At 46.2% G+C, this 17,226-nt stretch overlaps 2 protein-coding genes across 4 annotated transcripts; both read left to right on the forward strand.

Annotated features, from left to right (window-relative positions):
• Positions 1 to 2,271: 2,271 nt before the first annotated feature.
• Positions 2,272 to 7,169, forward strand: HYKK (hydroxylysine kinase). 2 transcript variants are annotated; one of them, XM_075431775.1, is made up of 5 exons: positions 2,272 to 2,375; positions 2,507 to 2,862; positions 3,619 to 3,761; positions 5,827 to 6,010; positions 6,649 to 7,169. In XM_075431775.1, exons 2-5 carry the CDS (start codon positions 2,514 to 2,516, stop codon positions 7,125 to 7,127), a joined length of 1,155 nt encoding a protein of 384 aa, XP_075287890.1. In that variant the 5' UTR covers positions 2,272 to 2,375; positions 2,507 to 2,513; the 3' UTR covers positions 7,128 to 7,169. The 2 variants fall into 2 exon arrangements, with proteins under 2 accessions (XP_075287890.1, XP_075287889.1); XM_075431774.1 differs by having other exon boundaries at positions 2,272 to 2,862.
• Positions 7,170 to 7,378: 209 nt separating this feature from the next.
• PSMA4 (proteasome 20S subunit alpha 4) lies at positions 7,379 to 15,811 on the forward strand. Of its 2 annotated transcripts, none has more exons than XM_075431719.1 (9): positions 7,379 to 7,502; positions 7,653 to 7,691; positions 7,840 to 7,882; positions 8,682 to 8,844; positions 10,141 to 10,218; positions 10,448 to 10,536; positions 11,407 to 11,537; positions 11,757 to 11,880; positions 12,320 to 15,811. In XM_075431719.1, exons 2-9 carry the CDS (start codon positions 7,689 to 7,691, stop codon positions 12,472 to 12,474), a joined length of 786 nt encoding a protein of 261 aa, XP_075287834.1. In that variant the 5' UTR covers positions 7,379 to 7,502; positions 7,653 to 7,688; the 3' UTR covers positions 12,475 to 15,811. The 2 variants fall into 2 exon arrangements, with proteins under 2 accessions (XP_075287834.1, XP_075287835.1); XM_075431720.1 differs by having other exon boundaries at positions 7,380 to 7,409.
• The last annotated feature ends 1,415 nt before the right edge of the window (positions 15,812 to 17,226 follow it).

Here is a 17,226-nt window from a genome sequence, read left to right on the forward strand (position 1 = left end):
ATGGAGGACGGCCTTCGAGCCGTGCTGTGGGCCTGCCCCGGCCACGTCTTGGAGTTGTGCAGACCGACTGCTGCCCTCACGGTGTGCGCGCCCGAGGCGCAGCGGATGCTGCAAGGAGCAGCAGGTCTGTGCACGTGTCCCCTGGCGCTGGTGTGGCAGAGCAAGCTGCCAGTGGAGGTGACGCTGCCTGGCCATCTGCCCGTCCCCTCTCCCTAAAGTCCTGTCCAGGAGCCCAGCGGCAAGGGTGAGGCATTGGGCTCTGGGCACGCTGCTAGGATCCCGACAGCGTCAGGCGGGCGGCAGTGATGTCCGCTCTCTGGCAGTGGCGGGGTCCGGCATAGTCGGAGGATCGCTGTGGTCGCATGCGAACAAACGTCGTTCGATTAGGCCTCTTCCTGCTGTCGGAAAGCGTCGGAGGCAGCGTACCCTTTTGAAGAAGTGACCCGGTGCGTTAGATGTGTTTAACCTAGAGCTCTCTCTCCAGCTTGATTCGGGGGGAGAATCTGTTCCAATTTTTCTGAATGTTCCTCTCCTTGCGACCCTCTTCCTCCCCCTCCCAAACTAGAGAGCTTTGGGACAGTGCTGATGTTTATACGTTTTACACCAAAGTGTAAGGACACACAACTATGTGTGTTAGTCACGTTAGAGCAACTGCGAATCAATGTCTGCGGTTTAAAGCCAATAGAACAGTGCAAGCTTTCAGTTCAGTAAAGTACCGTACAGATATATCCGAAGTTCAGTTGAAGACAACTGTGCATAAAATGTTACCAATGCTGTAAATTGTTTTTAATAAAGATAGCATCACAGTTCCTGTATGTTACCATCTATTTTGAATAGATAATAGGGAATACACTTGAAATGGTGCTGTAAGTGTGTGTGAGAGGGCAGGGTGAATAAGGACAAGGGTGTCGTTATGCATGTTCTGCTTTCTCGTTAGGAGTGTCTCGCGTGTGTGCTTCCAAAGCACGTCTGGTCGGTGAAGAAAGGGGTTTTTGGTGTTAGCTGAGCTCCAGATACTAGTCTGGATATTATAGCTATATCAAATGCTTTTTGAATAACTTTTTTTTTGTCTTCAGGAAAATGTCTGCTTCAGAATCTAGATCAAACCCTGCACTAAAGCAAGCTGCTGGCGCAGGTTACGGTTGTGGTACAGAGGGCTCACAGATATGAGGAGATCTTCAGAGGCGACCAGGGGTGTCCCATATTGACCCGCTTTCAGAGGAGGTGCTGGGCTGGCATCCAGCACAGGGATGTGAAATTATTCAAGCCCTGTCTTCCTTACAGCCAGTGGCAGAAGAGGCCCAGGTCCCACCTCAGTCCTGTGGGCTGCTTCCCACTGGAACGCCGGGCAGGCAGGAGAGGTGCGGTGGGCTATGGCACTGCTGTCGGGGAAACTGAGGCGAGCTTGGCAAGGTACAGACCTGCGACACCCGCTGTAGTTGTGCTTACAGAGAGGAGGGGTCTGCTCTGGTTCTTCTGCAGCCTGCTCTCTGTCTTAAAATCGCAGGCAGTGAGAACGCTCTCCTGCTGTACCAGTCCTGTTCCAGTGAGCTAAACCTTCCGTCAGCCTCGGAAATCAAGAGAGGGGACACTGAGTATTTTCTGGAGCTCTTTTATTCTTGAAAAAACTTGTGTGATTGCTTGTGGGCTGGAAGCGGGGAGAGGGAAGTAGGTAAAAATAGTTATTAGTTGGTCAATCACTTTGTTTAGTAACATCTGTTCTGAAATTGGGGGGGGGGGTCCAAGGGACTTTTGCTTCTTGGGGACAGAGTTTCCCTTCTCTAAATTTCTTATTGAATGAAAATACTGTTTTCAAATTAACGTTCTCAATATTACAAATAACACTAAAATATTGGGACAGAGGATTCTTAACTGGTTTAGCTTTAAACCAAGAGTCTTTTGGGGTTTTTTTTAGCTTCAATAAGCCTTTTCTAAATCCTTTTTTCCTCAGATTCCTAATTCTGTCATCGTGGGACCTCAAATACTGCAATTATTTTGTGTGTGTGTGTGTGTGTGTCCCGGGATTTCGGAAGAGGTTTATATATTGCTCTTGAAAGTGAGTACAGGGGCGGGCTGAGGTTTGTGATTGAGTCGGAAGCTCTGCAGGCCGGGCCGCGCGTTCCCAGCCCCAGGAAGGCTTTAACCGCAAGATTTCACCGCGCCGCTCGGCTGCGAGCCCTTCTCCCCGGCCCCCGAGCCGGGCTGAGGCGGGCGGGGGCGGGGACGGGCGGCCCGCTCCTCCCCTCCCCGCCCGTCGCAGGGATCGCGGGGGCCGCCGCGCCGGCGTCAGCGCGGGGAGCCGGGCCCGCACAGCGGCCAGCCGAGAGCTGCGGGGCCGTGGTCCGGCTGCTCCGCGCCCCCGGAAGCCCTGCCTGGTGAGCCGCCCGCCCGGTGAGGCTGCTGCTGCAGGCCGGCAGCCCGAACGCGCCCAGTCGGCGTCGTCGCAGCCATTGCTGCTGTCGGAGTGCCGAGGAGATCGCCCACCCAGCTTCTCTCTTACTCCCAGGGACACGATGTCGTCTTCTGGGAATGCCAGCCCGCCCCAGACACTGACCAAACCAGCGCTGGGCGAAAAGGAAGCGACCGAGTTGGTGGGCAGGGTGTTTGGGTTAGCGGTGTCTTGGATCGGGCCGCTCCCCAGCTATGACGACCAGAACTTCCAGGTGCGCGTCTCGAGGGGCGGCGGTGCGGCCGGAGGTGCTGACGAGTACGTCCTTAAAATCACCAATGCGGAAGACAGCCGGCAGCCTGACCTCATTGAAGCGCAGACCCGGGCCATGATGCTGCTCAGCGCGGAAGGCTTTCCTTCGCCTACTCCTCGCCTCACCAAAGATGGCCGCATAATGTGTCTGCAGTCGGGGGGTGAGCAGTTACAACCCCTTGACTGCCCTGCTACCACCCGTAGCTGGGCAGCAGCGTGCTGTACGGCGTGCCGTGTACATACTAAAGGAAACTCTGGGCTTATTTTTAAGTATTAGGGCATGTGTATCAGGCGAGCTGTGCGTCCAGCCACAGTAGTCCAAACTTAAAATACCAGAAGCAAAGCAAGTCAGAGAGAGTAATGATTAACTATGAAAGTGCTTAGGAGAAAACTTCAGTGTAAGGAATTGGGGAAAACACTGATCTGACCTGCCCACGTGCAGGAAAAGGGGAAAAAAGGCTCCTTGACTAAACGATGCTACAAATCATTTGCCCACAGAAGGGTGTGAAACAGAGTCCTAGCTCAGCTGCGATGCCAGAATGAGTTTCTGTAACAGTGCTTGGTGGAGAGGTTGTGTGGATGTTTTGCTTTCGTTTTCCCTGTGTATTCCCCACTAAAGCTGGGGCTCCCAGCCCTCCCATTCTGCGGCAGAGGGTGTGCGTGGGTGTCTGTGGGCGCTGGGGGAAACCCGCTGCGTGCACAGCCAGTGCCCGCACCACGGATAAAGTCCAGTGCAGACTGCAAGCGCGCCAAGGTTTGCATCATACAGCGTCCTGATAAATCACATCTTTGAATGAAATCTCTTTTATCAGCTACATCTGATGACTTCTGCACTGGGATAGACCTTTTTACTGCTTGCACTAACTTAATAATAGCACACGCTGAAGTGACTGACTGCCTCTCTCTCTGCTGCTTAGGTACTGGGCCTGGGCACAACAAGTACATGGTCAGACTGCTGACCTACCTGCCAGGGACGCCGGTAGCAAAAATTGCTGCCAACACGGAGCTTTTCTATGAGATCGGTAAGCTGGCTGCCAGGTTGGATAAAGCGCTCTCAGAGGTGAGTTTCTGTTGTTCTGCCCTCACAAAATTCTTCCTGAAATGAATTGAAATGAAATTATTTCTCCTGAAATGAGTTGTTTCTCCTCTGCATTTCTTCTGGAGCTTGCTGTCTGCTTTCCTGACCTGCAGGATTCCAGCTGGTGACAGCCAATGCTGGTTTAACTTATCCCTCAGGCGCCAGCCTCCAGGCTGGCTGCCCCTAAAGCATTTCCCCAAGTGACGTGAGCAGCTGGTGCTTGTGACGTGGTGTTGGGGCTCCTTTTGCGATGCGTTTCTGTACCGTGAGCAGGGAGACAGGGATTCCTCTTTACACACAGAACTCACCTGTTCGGTGTTTCGGACCTGGCAAATAAGGCGAGTGAACCCTAGGCTGCCCAAATTAGAAGCATGTAAAGCTTGTTTTAAAGCATTTTTGAATAACGCACATCAGGCACAGCTGGCTGATCTGTTGTTTTGAGTTCATTTTGACTTGCTCCCTGTCCCCATGTCATTAGAACTGTGGCCATTTAACACCGGCAGCAGCTGGTTCCTTCTCTGTGCCAAGGAACAGAGATTTGAGACACTTCTTTCATTTGCACCGCTTCCAGTCAAATAATCTTACTGCAGAGTAAGTTCTTTCTTTACTCTATAATTATACAGGATAATAAAGCTGATAAATCAGCCAGTAATTAAGTTTGACACATAAGAGAACTCTTGCGTTATTTATTGCCTTTCATTAACTTTCCTTCTCATGTTCTGGCTACTGGCTTCAGACAATTATGAAATGTGGATCGCCAGCTTTACTAACCACATTCCTAAATTACAGGAGCATTTTTCAGTTGGGAAAGATGATTTACTGTTGCCTTCTAGCACTCTAGTCATGCTCTTAAAAGGCGATTAGAACAACTTATATAGACCAGCTAGTCTCAAAATGTGCCTGTGACTTGTCCTGCCAGGGAGGAAATAGTTGATGAGAAAGCAAATGTTGTTGGAAAAGGCTCTTTATGCCCTTAACATATGGATTATCATCTACCAAGGTTTGTCATTTAAAAGAAAGAAAATTACCATCATTACTGTCACAACTTCAAAATATCATAAATGCTAAAAATAATACCTAAGGTATCACGTTTTCTGATGACAGATCAGAAAATACAGCCTGTCTTTCCTAGGCAGTCGCTTGGCTTTGTCCACTGGACAGCAAAGCAGTGTGCCGTGCTTTGTTTTGTGCACGGAACAGTATTCCACCACTTTCTCTGAGGGTGTTTCCTTCTGCCTGGATGCGCCTCACGTCCTCTAAATGGAAATAAGTGAAGTTTATGGCTGCGAAACGACTGTCTATGGCCTTACAGTAACAAGGGCTTGTGGCCTTTCATCACCCTCCACACACCTGGTATCCCGCTTACAGCTTGCTGGAATGTCTGACTTATGCTGGGAAGATCGCGGTGCTTGCTTGCCAGACGACGTTCTTCCTCCCAGTGCGGTGCTTTATACAGCGTTTGGGAGCCCGTGTTGTCATTTTTGGTTTAGGCTTGATCTTGTTCCTTCCTTTTTCATATACAGCTCCAGTTTTGACTGTCATTTAGCTATCTTTAACAGCCTCAGTTACAAGCACTGGTGTCTTTTTAAGAGGAAGCCAGCTGCTCTTGGGGGAAGGGTTCTGTATTTGCCCTGTGCTCTGGCAGACTCTGGCCCACAAGCCACCTTAATAAGCATTAGAGGATTCAAGGGTACGAGCGTGGGACTCTGGCCTTGGCAAGGCCTCAAAGTCACTACATAATGTCATGGTACAGAAAGTCAGTATGAATTCTGAATTATTGAAGTGATGAAGGACTTCAGATAATCTTTGTACCTAAAGAATGGCGAAAAAAACATCCTGGTTGTATGTGGGTATTAAGATGCTTGTCTTAATCATTCTGCAGGTTATTCTTTTACTTGTTGATAGAAAGAAATAGTCAAAGTCACGGTGCTTTTCAGTGAGTCTCATTATAAACCTGTTAAAGTTAATAGGGCCTTTGAATCAAGCCCTTTAATCGTAAAACCAGGTTTTTTATTTATGGACTATTTATCTTGTGCTTTTTTCAAAGAAATTCCATCATCCATCGGTAAAAAGCCTGCATCGAGGTCAGTTCATCTGGAACCTGGCGAACGTTCCCCTTCTGGACCAGTACATTTATGCCTTGGGCCAGAGCCAGTATCGTGGGCTTGTGCAGCACGTTATTGAGCAGTTTAAAGGGAAAGTAACACCCAAGCTAAGCCATTTTCGACCCTGTGAGTATTTTATTCTCCTTGTGGTTATGTTCGACTGAGACACTGCAATTTCTTACAGGAGTTTGGGTCTGTGGAGCAGTCAAAAAAGGCAAAAGTCTCCTTGTTGCAGATACTGTGGTGAATGAACACAGCGCAGAATAAGCCAGGAGGAAAGTGCTGTCCAGAGTCAGGTTCAGTTTTCTGTCTTTCTGATGAGCTTGCTTCCAGTTAAGGTGATGATTTGCATGCTGTTATATCAGCTTAATAAGAATATATGGAGTAAACTGCTTCCTTTCACAAAGGCCCAAATAACTATTTAATGGTATTTTTGGGATTTGGCTCATATTGTTGTTGATGGCAGTTTGACAATTTGAAAACTGCTGTTGCGTGTTTGGAAGAGATGTCGCGTAGGGCAGGTAGCAGCAGCCCACGGCAAGCTCTCGAAGCGCTCCCTGGGTCAGTTGCTGTCTGGTCACCTGCCAGTGGCGTGGAGGGTCCCGGGAGGCCGTAAGCACTTGATGTGGAGGGAGACTGGTGTGGTTTTGTTGCCGGGAGTTAGTTTGAGCCTCTATGCACCTTTTCAAGGCTGTTTCACTGGGAAATTAAAAAAAAAATAGGTTCTGCTGTTTAAATACTGTTTCTGTTTCTTCTGTGTGTAGGTATCAATCATGGAGATCTTAATGACCACAACATTCTAGTAGACTCCTGTTCTGCTTCCCCGGAGCAGCCGCAGTACAGAGTGTCCGGCATCCTGGATTTCAGCGACATGAGTTACGGATATTACGTGTTTGAGGTCGCAATAGCCATGATGTACATGATGGTGGAGAGCCCAGACCCTCTGAGCGTGGGAGGGCACGTTCTGGCGGGCTTCGAAAGCGTCCTGCCGCTCACCCTGGAGGAGCGAGGTGCCCTCTTCCTCTTGGTCAGCGGGCGGTTTGCCCAGTCCCTGGTCATCGCAGCCCACACGGCCCTGCACTACCCGGAGAACAGGGACTACCTCATGATCACCGCCAAGACCGGGTGGAAACACCTGACGGCCATGTTCGAGGCGGGCCAAGAAGCTGTGGAGCAGACCTGGTTTGGGACTGCCCGAGCGTATGCGAGCCGCGCGCCGGCCGGGTCGGGCGACGGCTGCTGAGGTACCGTCGGCCGCAATAAACGCGGCGCTGCCTGCGAAGAAGCCCCTCCGCCGCGCTGTGTACCGGGGAGGGGGGCGGGCGGGCGGCCTCCTCCTCCTCCCCCCCCGGCCGGGGCCGGTCTCCCCCCGCCACGGTTCCCCTCGCGGTTCGCCTCAGGGTTGCCGGCCGCTCCTCGCCACAGAGCCGCCCGCGGGCGGGCACGCGCGCAGCCCCGCCCACCGGCGGCGGTGCCCGCCCCGTGCCGGTAGCGCGCAGGCGCGGCGGCCATTTCCGACGCAGCGGTGAGAGTTGGGGCGCGGCGGTCGCGCCCGGTTCTCCCCCGCCGGCCGGGTCTCGGTCGCCCTCCGCGGCCGATCGGCGCCCCCCGGTTTGCCGTGAGTGGGGGCGGGCGGCCGGGCGGGCTGGGGGGAGCGGGCGGGGCGCTCCGCTCCGCGGGCGGGCGGCGCGGCGGTGAGGATGACGGTGCAGCGGGGCCGCGGGGCGGGGCGGGGTGGCGGCGCCGGTTAACGTGCGGTGTCTTGCAGGCCGCGTCCCTCCGCCCGCAGCGCGCCCCCGGCACCATGGTGAGTGGCAGCGGCGGGGGCCGGGCCTGGGGTCACGCAGACGGGGAGGGGGTGGTGGGTTGCGTGCGGCGGGAGCGTCGCTGGTCTTGGACCGGCGCGGTGCGGCGGGAGAGAGCCATGGTGGCTAATGAGCTGTTGCTTTCTGCAGTCTCGAAGATACGACTCCAGAACGACCATATTTTCTCCAGAAGGTATTTCTTTCATCCCGCGCTTTCAAGTAAACCCTGACTGTTCCGTCCAGCTGCTCAAAGCTGAGTAACGAACTGCCTGTGCAGGGGTTGGCTGGTTGTGGCGTGTTTCCATCTGCACACGGGTTACAGAAACCCCCTTGACCTGCTCCCAGCAGTGCCCAGTGCCGTAAGGACACCGAGGGTACACAGTGGAAACTTCCATGTTTGTTCCAATCCAGGCAATAATGAGACCGTGTCCTGTCAGCAAGTAACACCACCTGCCACGTTTCTGACAAAACTTGAGCAAACCTTCACCCTTCGTCTTGTTTGAGTGCAGACGGATTCTGTTTCTGTGCCTCCCCTCCCACCGGGAATGCACAATATCCTGCTGGTGCCACCCCCCCCCCCCTTGTTATCCTTACACGTGCTCCAACGTGTATGTACAAGCCGTGTTTTCCTGTTTCTTAGATGGGATGGACTCAAAGTCTAGCATCAAATACTTGATTATTGAAAATCCATTTTGGCTCATTCTACTGCAGCAGAGTGGTTCGTGGTTTTTGTTTTTGTTTTTTTAGAGAGAGGGGTTTTTTTCTGTGTTGGCAATGCCCTGTATTACCTTATCATATTTGGGGATTTTCCTTCTATGACCCCTCCTTTCTTTATAACCACTTAATTTACTGTCAGCTGGTAATAGGCTGAAGAAGTAAGACCAGGCTGTACAATGAGCTGCTCTCAGATTCTTGCAGATTTAAGTCACCTTGCGTACTCGGTCTTGTTCAGTGTTATTTTTTTGATGTTGCTCATTTAAATCCTTCCCTAGGTCGCTTGTACCAGGTTGAGTATGCAATGGAGGCAATTGGACATGCAGGTACTTGCTTGGGAATTCTGGCAAACGACGGTGTTTTGCTAGCAGCAGAGAGACGCAACATTCACAAGCTTCTTGATGAAGTGTTCTTCTCGGAGAAAATATACAAACTGAATGAGTAAGTTGAAATGATGATTAGATGTCCAGTGACATTATCGGTAGCGAAATGCTTTTAGCGCTGAACTTGTTTTTATTTTATTTGAAGTGTTAGTATTCTTTTTGCTCAGTGTTTTAGACAGGTGTGACTATTTTGCTGTTGTTTGCTTCAGTAGTTCTCTTTCAAAGGTAGAAGTGTCCCTTTTTTTTTAGCGTCTAAGAGAATTGCCTAGGTGGAATAGCCTCTTTGTTGGTACTTCCTCATACAGAGGTGATGTTATTGCAGCACTCGGGGAAAACTGGGAATTCTCAGTTTTACAAAATACCATTTGGGGGGGCAGAATAAAGAATGCGCACAAAAACCACTCTGCTGTGTCAGCTCAGTGTCCTCTTCTACGCCTTTGTTTCCTTTTGTGATTCAGACAGCAAGATCATTAGGTAAAACACACCTTAGGTTTCTTTGCCACAGCTGTAGCAGAGATGATACGTCTCTCTGTTATGACTTCTCTTTTACCTCTCAAAGTTAAATTTGTGATGTCAGAGTGCAGAGTGTTACGGATTATGCTCCCTTGCCTATGAGGGAGGTAGAGCTTCATCCTTGTCAGGAGGTGCATGTGCAGCACAAACAGTTTCCCATCCTGTCGGCCTCCGTTCTGTGTTCATCCTGAAAGCAGCCAGAGCTGTCGGAAGCACTGGATTTTCAGGGAGGCTGTGTAACAGTGCACCGGAGTAGGCGCCTAGGCCAGCCCTGCCATCTCCTGAAAAAAATCTTAAATTCACTTGGAAGAAATAACCCACATTATTTTTCATGAGTCCTTTCTGTGTAGCGAAAGCTTTGTAGCAGTATCAGGTTGGGCAAAAGAGATCTTAATGAAATGAAGGACATGAGGCGCTTATTTTTCTTATGCTCAAATCAAGATATCTAGGTTACCCAAAGGCCCACTCAAGGCCTCTCCTGTCAGTTTGGCTCCTTCAGCATTGGGGTGTGTGGTCAGGCGGCCTCCAGACAGGTGCTCGGATGCAGCTCATGGCTCTTGCCAAGACACTCAGGACTTAATCCCCTCTGCTCAGAACTGTGTGTATGACTGACATATTGACCCGCTTGCTTGTGCTGTCCACCTCTGCTCTTACAAAATGCTACGTAGTATTTCTCGTGTACCCTGAAGGCAGGAGCTGATGAACCTATTTTATATGGCAGCTGCGTAGTTTTGATCAGAAAAGCCCAACAGCAGGTGTCCTGCGCGAAGCGCTGTATGAGGACATGACTATTGGTTGGAAATAGATAGGAACCCATTTAATTTGTGTGCTTGCATTGCAGGGATATGGCTTGCAGTGTTGCAGGAATAACTTCTGATGCCAATGTTCTGACAAATGAACTGAGACTGATTGCGCAGAGGTAAGGCTGCGGAGAGTTACCACGGTTTTAGTTGCCCGTGCTGTCAGATTCGGTTCTGTTTATGCATTAAATCAACATGAACATGCGGTTAGTAGAGCAGAAGTAGATTGTTTGACATAAACCAGCTAGATGAAAGGGGCTCTAACTTCGGAACTTGGTTCCTGTTTAACGCGGTACAGGATACTGTCAGCAGAACAAGTTTTGCAGACTGTTTTCTCTTTTGCATTAGGTATTTGTTGCAGTATCAGGAGCCCATTCCTTGTGAACAACTGGTAACCGCACTGTGTGATATCAAGCAAGCTTATACGCAGTTTGGAGGTAATCGGGTGTGACGAACCACTATGCTTTCAAATGTCTAAAGAAAGATTCTGTGACATCACGTGAAGCAGCCGAGTCTCTGGGCAGTGCTACCAGATCCTGCTGTAACAGGTTACACCGGGGAAGACAACAGCCAGATGCAAGAGGGGAATGGGTAGTCATGGTTACCGTTTTGCTACTGAAGGTGCTACTTTTTGGTACTTGAGAAGCTGATGGCCGAGAGTCTGGCCTGTTGCATAGAACGCTCCGAGTGCTCTTGGATTTAGTGAATGCCTTCAGAAGACCAGCGGAGAATTGTTTCGTAGGTAATCTTTCAACATGTTGGGCCCATCCAGTGTAACAGCACAATGAATCACAAAGGCGATGACAAGCAGGGGTATCGATACTGCAGCCCTTTAAAAACCAGTACTTCTGTGGATCAAGCAACACCTTAGAAAGTGTTCCAAGTAGTGTTCATTAGTAGGTGAACTGATAATTCTGGTATTTTACATAATGTAGTGTGAAAGAATGACCTTTTTATGTACCTAGCTTTTGACACTGTTCAGTTATACACTTTAACAGCTAAGCTACATACTTTAAATATTAAGTTTTGATTTAAAGTCCTGAGATTATAAATTACAATTTGTGGAGACAGAAATGAGCTGCTCTTAAGGTTAAACGAAATAAACCTCTCTTCTGCTCCCCTCAGCCCCCCTCCATGACTTGGAAAGAAATGCTGGCGTGCTTATCTCAAGCAACAGAAGTGCCGAACAGTCTGTTCAGTCCTAGTTCACAGGAACAGATTTAAAAAAGGAAATCAAAGAAAGTAATCATCAGTCATGACCAATCCTGTTACTAAATTTAGATTACTAATAGCCTTCTTTTCAACAGGAAAACGTCCTTTCGGTGTTTCATTGCTGTATATTGGCTGGGATAAGCATTACGGATTTCAGCTGTATCAAAGTGACCCTAGTGGAAATTATGGAGGGTGGAAAGCGACGTGCATTGGGAATAACAGTGCTGTAAGTTCGGGGGGTTTTTCCTCTCAAAAAGTCAAGCAAAAAAGAATACTGTGTAAATTGCACTGTAGTAATTGAACTGAGTTGTGGATTACTAGTGCAGAGCAGAAACGGGTAACTGTAGGAACACTGCTTGTACTCACGTATTGATATTTTCTGGCAAAAACCACAACTGGGTGGTTGGTTGCTTAAAGATCATTTTAATTTCTGTGACATTTCTAGGCAGCAGTGTCAATGCTAAAGCAAGACTACAAAGAAGGCGAAATGACCTTAAAGACTGCACTTGCATTAGCCATTAAGGTTCTAAACAAAACCATGGATGTCAGCAAACTCTCTGCAGAGAAAGGTAAGCAGTTCGCAAATATGGGATAACATCCTCTGCTTCAAAAAAAAGAAAATGTAGCGAGTGTATAACCGCTAGCTGTGGTTTACTGCATTTTTAGTTGTCATGTGAAAAGTGTGTTTAGAAGATGGAGCAGCTCTCGGCCTTCGCCTTTCCCAGAGGCACACAGATAGCTTCGCAGAGGAGGATCCTCTCGGCCAGCCGGGGGCTAGCCCAGGGGTCGGGGATGGTAGGCCTTGGCGCGGTGGCAGCTGCGGCTCCGTGCCTGGTGGAAGGGGCCCCGGTGAGGTGTTGCTGCTGCAGAGGAGGGCTGCTGCCACCAGGCTTGCCAGCCCAGCTCTTCTCTGGAGGTTGTCAGCCGCAGCCACAAATCTTGCCCTTCTGATGATTGCTCTGTCTAAAGGAGAAAATGTAACGCCGCTGTCTGTTCCATATGTTTCAGTTGAAATTGCAACCCTGACCAGAGAGAACGGAAAGACAGTAATAAGGGTTCTGAAGCAAAAGGAGGTGGAACAGTTGATAAAACAACATGAGGAGGAGGAAGCAAAAGCTGAACGTGAAAAGAAGGAAAAAGAACAAAAAGAGAAGGATAAATAGAATACGAAATCAAGTGTTCTGTAGATAATAAAGGACCTGCTTCAGTAAAAGAGAATCTGGATTTCTGTTTTGTAGAAGCCTACAACTATGCCATGGAGGACCCAGAATTACTTTTGACGAACCAGGTCCTTAATTGTCATTCAGATAATTAGTTCACTGCTCCTTACATTGACCAATAATTGCTTTAATTCTTGAACACTCTATTTCTTTCATCTTCTATTTTTTATTGCGGAATAAAATTTAAGAATAGTGATGGGTGTCTTTATTTCCTCAGCAGTGCCTGGATATGCACAACCTTGAGGGATTTAATCGTTTTAAACCATTAAAACAAGGTATATGTTAGCTGGTAAAGAACAAATACGGTGTTAGAATGTTGTGTGTATGTGTGGGGTTTCCTTTTGAAGTAGTGAAAAGGGCTCCTAAGTTTGAAAAATCACAAATACAGACTTAACGTGTGCTGGCATGCCAGGTTTTCATTTTGGCCTATTTTCTTCTGTAACAGGCTATGTCAAACTGATGGTCTTGCAAGCAGTAGTGTTTTAAACATGCCCTGTAGCAAACGTGTTCATTATAGCCTTTCATGAGTGCATGTGTTTTCTAAGAAATGAATCATGTAACACTAGCTCTATTCACACAAACTAGAAAGACATTTTACAAAGGCCACGTGAAAATGTTAAGACAGCTTGTGAAAATACAAATAGGTAAATGAAATAGTGCATGATTTTAGGCCATGGTGACTGCCTTACACTTAAACCTGAAAGGAAATTGAGGTGTTTTGTATTTAGTGTAGTGTTGCTGATACTTCCCCAGAGAATTCAGTTCTCTTCCCTGACAGACAACAGTCCAGAAAACTAACCAGTTAACTCCTGGAGAAAACATGGTGCTTGCGCATGAATTAGAAATTACAATAATTTTGTAATTATGATTGGCCCTATAGTGAATGCAAAATAATGTGGTTTTAAGACTAACAAAAGTCTCTTCTAGTTCTGAAAAAGAAACGCTCTGGAGTTAATAGAGGAGATGGACACAAGTTACTAAAAATTATTTTGCACCCTTTCAGTTACCAAAGCAAAGTGAAAAGCTCACTTGAGTGACATGTTTAAATGAGAGGCCTTACCTGTGGAATTTCAAACTGTGACATGGGTGATCCAGCCCCTTGGTGCTGACCCTGGATTGTGTCTATCTGGTAGCCTTTGGTTTGGGGGATGTTTTTTTACCCCAAAGGATATCTGATGTTTACAGGATTTGGTGTGACCATGTAAAGAAATGGAGGGAATCCATATGGTGTTTTATTGTTTTTTTAATTTACCCCAAACATTTCTGACTGATAAAACGTACTTCTGTCAACACGGCCAGGAATTACCCTTAGTCTCAACAAAACCCATTTCTGAGCTCGTTGATGTGAGATGCAATGTTGAGAACAGTGGAAGGACTCTGGCTTGGGGGGTGCGTGCTGCAGCTGGCGTGGATGTACTGCCCTCAAGCCCCGTGCAGCCGGCGGTGTGGGGTGCTGTGGGTTCTGCGCAGGCTGTGGGACCTGCTCATTCCTTTTCCAAGTCTCACTGCAGGCCAATTGTTTTAGTCTTTTGTACTGAACTTGGGCTGTACTTTGTTAGTATTCAAATTTTATAGCTAATAACAGTTAGACTGAGTTTTATTTGCACCTTGTGTGACAGCAGATCTTCCAAATACTAACATAGGGATGATACTTCATGTAACAAGTCCTGAAGAGTTGCAGACGACACGCAATGGGTAAGATTAATCTCCATCATAAAGGGTTGTATAAATACCTCAAGCTCCATTCTTATGTAAAAAATTCAGTGCTCAATCCTCTTGCTTTTTGATACCACAAATGCAGTGTATTGGCATCTTTTGCAGATTTCTAGATCACTAATGATGGTTATGCAAGTACTTGGAATATGCCCTAAAAGCAGCAATGCCAAAATGGAGGTTTTTTTCTAACTTCTCAAAGACCACCGGAAACAAAACATGATCAACTCCAGCAATGCTTTGTCTTCTAGGAAACCATCAGAGCACCTGAGTTCATCAATGTATATAAGTCACACAAGACAACTGGTTTAGTGTACTAGTAGAAGTATTATTAGATAGCTTAGGATATAGATTTAATAGAATATTTTTTCTTAAATGCTTCTGTTTCTAACAAAGAGGGGATAACAAATATATTTGGATCTTTCTTTGTAGAATTACCAATAGCACTTTGCCAAACACTGCATCATTTGCTGGTAAAGGAGAACGTTTTATATACTGTAACAATCAAAAGTCGGAATAATATAAATAATTTTCTGATCCATTATGTATTAGAAGCATTGTGAGACATTTAATTACACTGCATTTTAAAAGATCTACTTATTTAAAGGTTTTGTTTACCCAAAGAAAAGTATTGTCTCTGAGTATAATCTTTGAACAGTAATTACCCATTTAATTTAAAAAACACCATCTCTACTGAGCGCCATTAATAGCTGATTGTGAGACGAGCCTCAGTACTGCCTTGGAACAGGCAAATAACTCTAGCTGGCACTCACATACAAGCTGTACAGTTCTGCTAAACTAAATTAAATTTCTGATTCTTTTCTGCATTTGAACCTGGGACAGTAAGCAGATGCTGGAGATCTTTTACTGACTAGAATCTTCCTGGGACATCCTTACACTAATGCAAGTTCCTGACCTGTTTCTCCTAGAAACAGTGGCGTTTGCATAGGCCTATTGTGTTGGGTCTGGCTTTGTGTGTTTAAAAAAAAAAAAAAAAAAAAAAAAAATCACCACTATCTGTGCCTTTTCTGGGAGTGGTTTGGGGATAAGTCGTAAGAACAGAAAAATTATTTTGGCGATACATTTGTCTGCTAATCAAAATGATCTTCCTGTTCTTTGTATGTTTTTTTTTGGTGTATGTAGAGTTTACGCAGAGTTTAGCATACTACATACGTATTTCACATATTTAGCTATTGCTGTGGATTAAATGTTATTTTAACACCAGAACTTCATGTGGTGCTGTGGAAGGTGACAGAGTTTTCAAATTAGGTAAAAATATTTACTTGAAATTGTTTGCAAACTACGACGTTAGTAAACTTAAAAGACTGGATAGTTTATATCTCACTTGAGTGCATGATAGAACTTGTTAGGGCAAATATTCACAAATAGATTGTCCTAATAAATTGTAATGTGTTTTGTTATTCTAAGTAGTTTAAGAGATAATGAAACTACTTCTCCAGTAATACCTGTGCTGTCTCTTGCATCTGTCAGTGTTTAAAAAACAAAAGAGTTAGCTTGTTTTCTAGATGACCGTGTTCTGTTCAAATAAAGTCAAATTAACTTCTAAGCCTGCTTCTAATGTGAGTTACTGTATCGTGTACTGGAAGACAGAGGACTCCTTTAGGAATCTTTCCCTATTCATCCAAATATTACTTGTCAGAGTTATAAAAGCACCCAAATTAAGATGATAAACAAAGGACTTTTCATGTTAAATTTGACTGCTGTTTTGTTACAGATTCCCAAGGTAATTATTTATTCTTTCCGTTCATAATCTTAAAATGAGGGACGATACTTCTCCACTGTGTTGTGAGAACGAATATATTAATGAATTCAAATGAATTCAATTCATTGAAATGAATGGTTTTAGAGGCCACAGAACCGTATGTGATACATATGTAACATAGCTAAGTGGATACAGGACATCGAGGTCCAGGAAGTTAATGCACTGAGGTACTTCATGTACATGAGAGGAATGATGTAGCTTCAGACTAGATGAGATTCTAGGACTGACTTGAATGTCTTTCATTTTCTTTAAAGAATAATTTCCATTACAGTTTTTCTGTAGTAAGAGGTGTCCTCATTTTTAAGTTTTAATTTCAGTTATTTCTATTACAATATGAAAAACCTCTGATCTGAGAGTACCATCACTGGTTATATAGCTCTCGGCTTTAATCTGGAGAAAATTCAGCTTCATGAAAAATTTTTTTTACTATTTCTGATTTTACAAAGAGAACTAAGCAGCCTGCTATTTTTATCTGTGATTAATTTGGCTTTGCAGTTAAAGTACTCTTCAGTGCACAGTAAAAGCTGCCATCAGCCAATTTACTGGAGATTCTCATACTTCAGTGGGGACCTTCAGATGTCAACTCCTGCTGGTAAGGACCCTTGGAAAGACAGCAGACATCACTCACGTAATTGTTTAGGCTTTCACTTAATGATAAATATTAAACTTTACATGCTGCTGTCAGTATTAACATTTTGCTCCAAGTTCAAAGCAGCAGGACAAAAATAGCTTCTTATTTATAACTCCTGTTTTCTAAAACAGTAGTAATATAACATAATTAATGTGTGCCAGATGATGCTACGTAAAATACTTAGCAAAATGTTGGGCATGTAATATAGGCAGTTTAATCCTTTTATATCTTACAGCATCTGTTTTGCCTAGCTAGGACCCAGCTGCAAATGCATCCATAGTTATGTAATAAAACCAGTTTGCTGCACAGACGAGTGGCAACTGCGTTCGACGCTGTTAACTAGACATTACGGCTCTAAAACGCATTTACTGCAAGGCACACACGCTGCTAACAGACATACAGATTTTACGCGATAACCTTATGTTCGGGACACCAGGTGCGATGCGGTGGCAGACCAGTTGCCATCAGAAACTACAGGTTTGAAATTTTGGTAGAAATATTGCCCAGTAATTTTTGGAGCGCTTGGAAAACATCAGAACTCCAGTGTCTCACAAAAGATATAAACCAG

The sequence above is a fragment of the Opisthocomus hoazin genome, chromosome 10, assembly GCF_030867145.1.
Source record: "Opisthocomus hoazin isolate bOpiHoa1 chromosome 10, bOpiHoa1.hap1, whole genome shotgun sequence".
In the NCBI taxonomy this organism is placed as follows: domain Eukaryota; kingdom Metazoa; phylum Chordata; class Aves; order Opisthocomiformes; family Opisthocomidae; genus Opisthocomus; species Opisthocomus hoazin.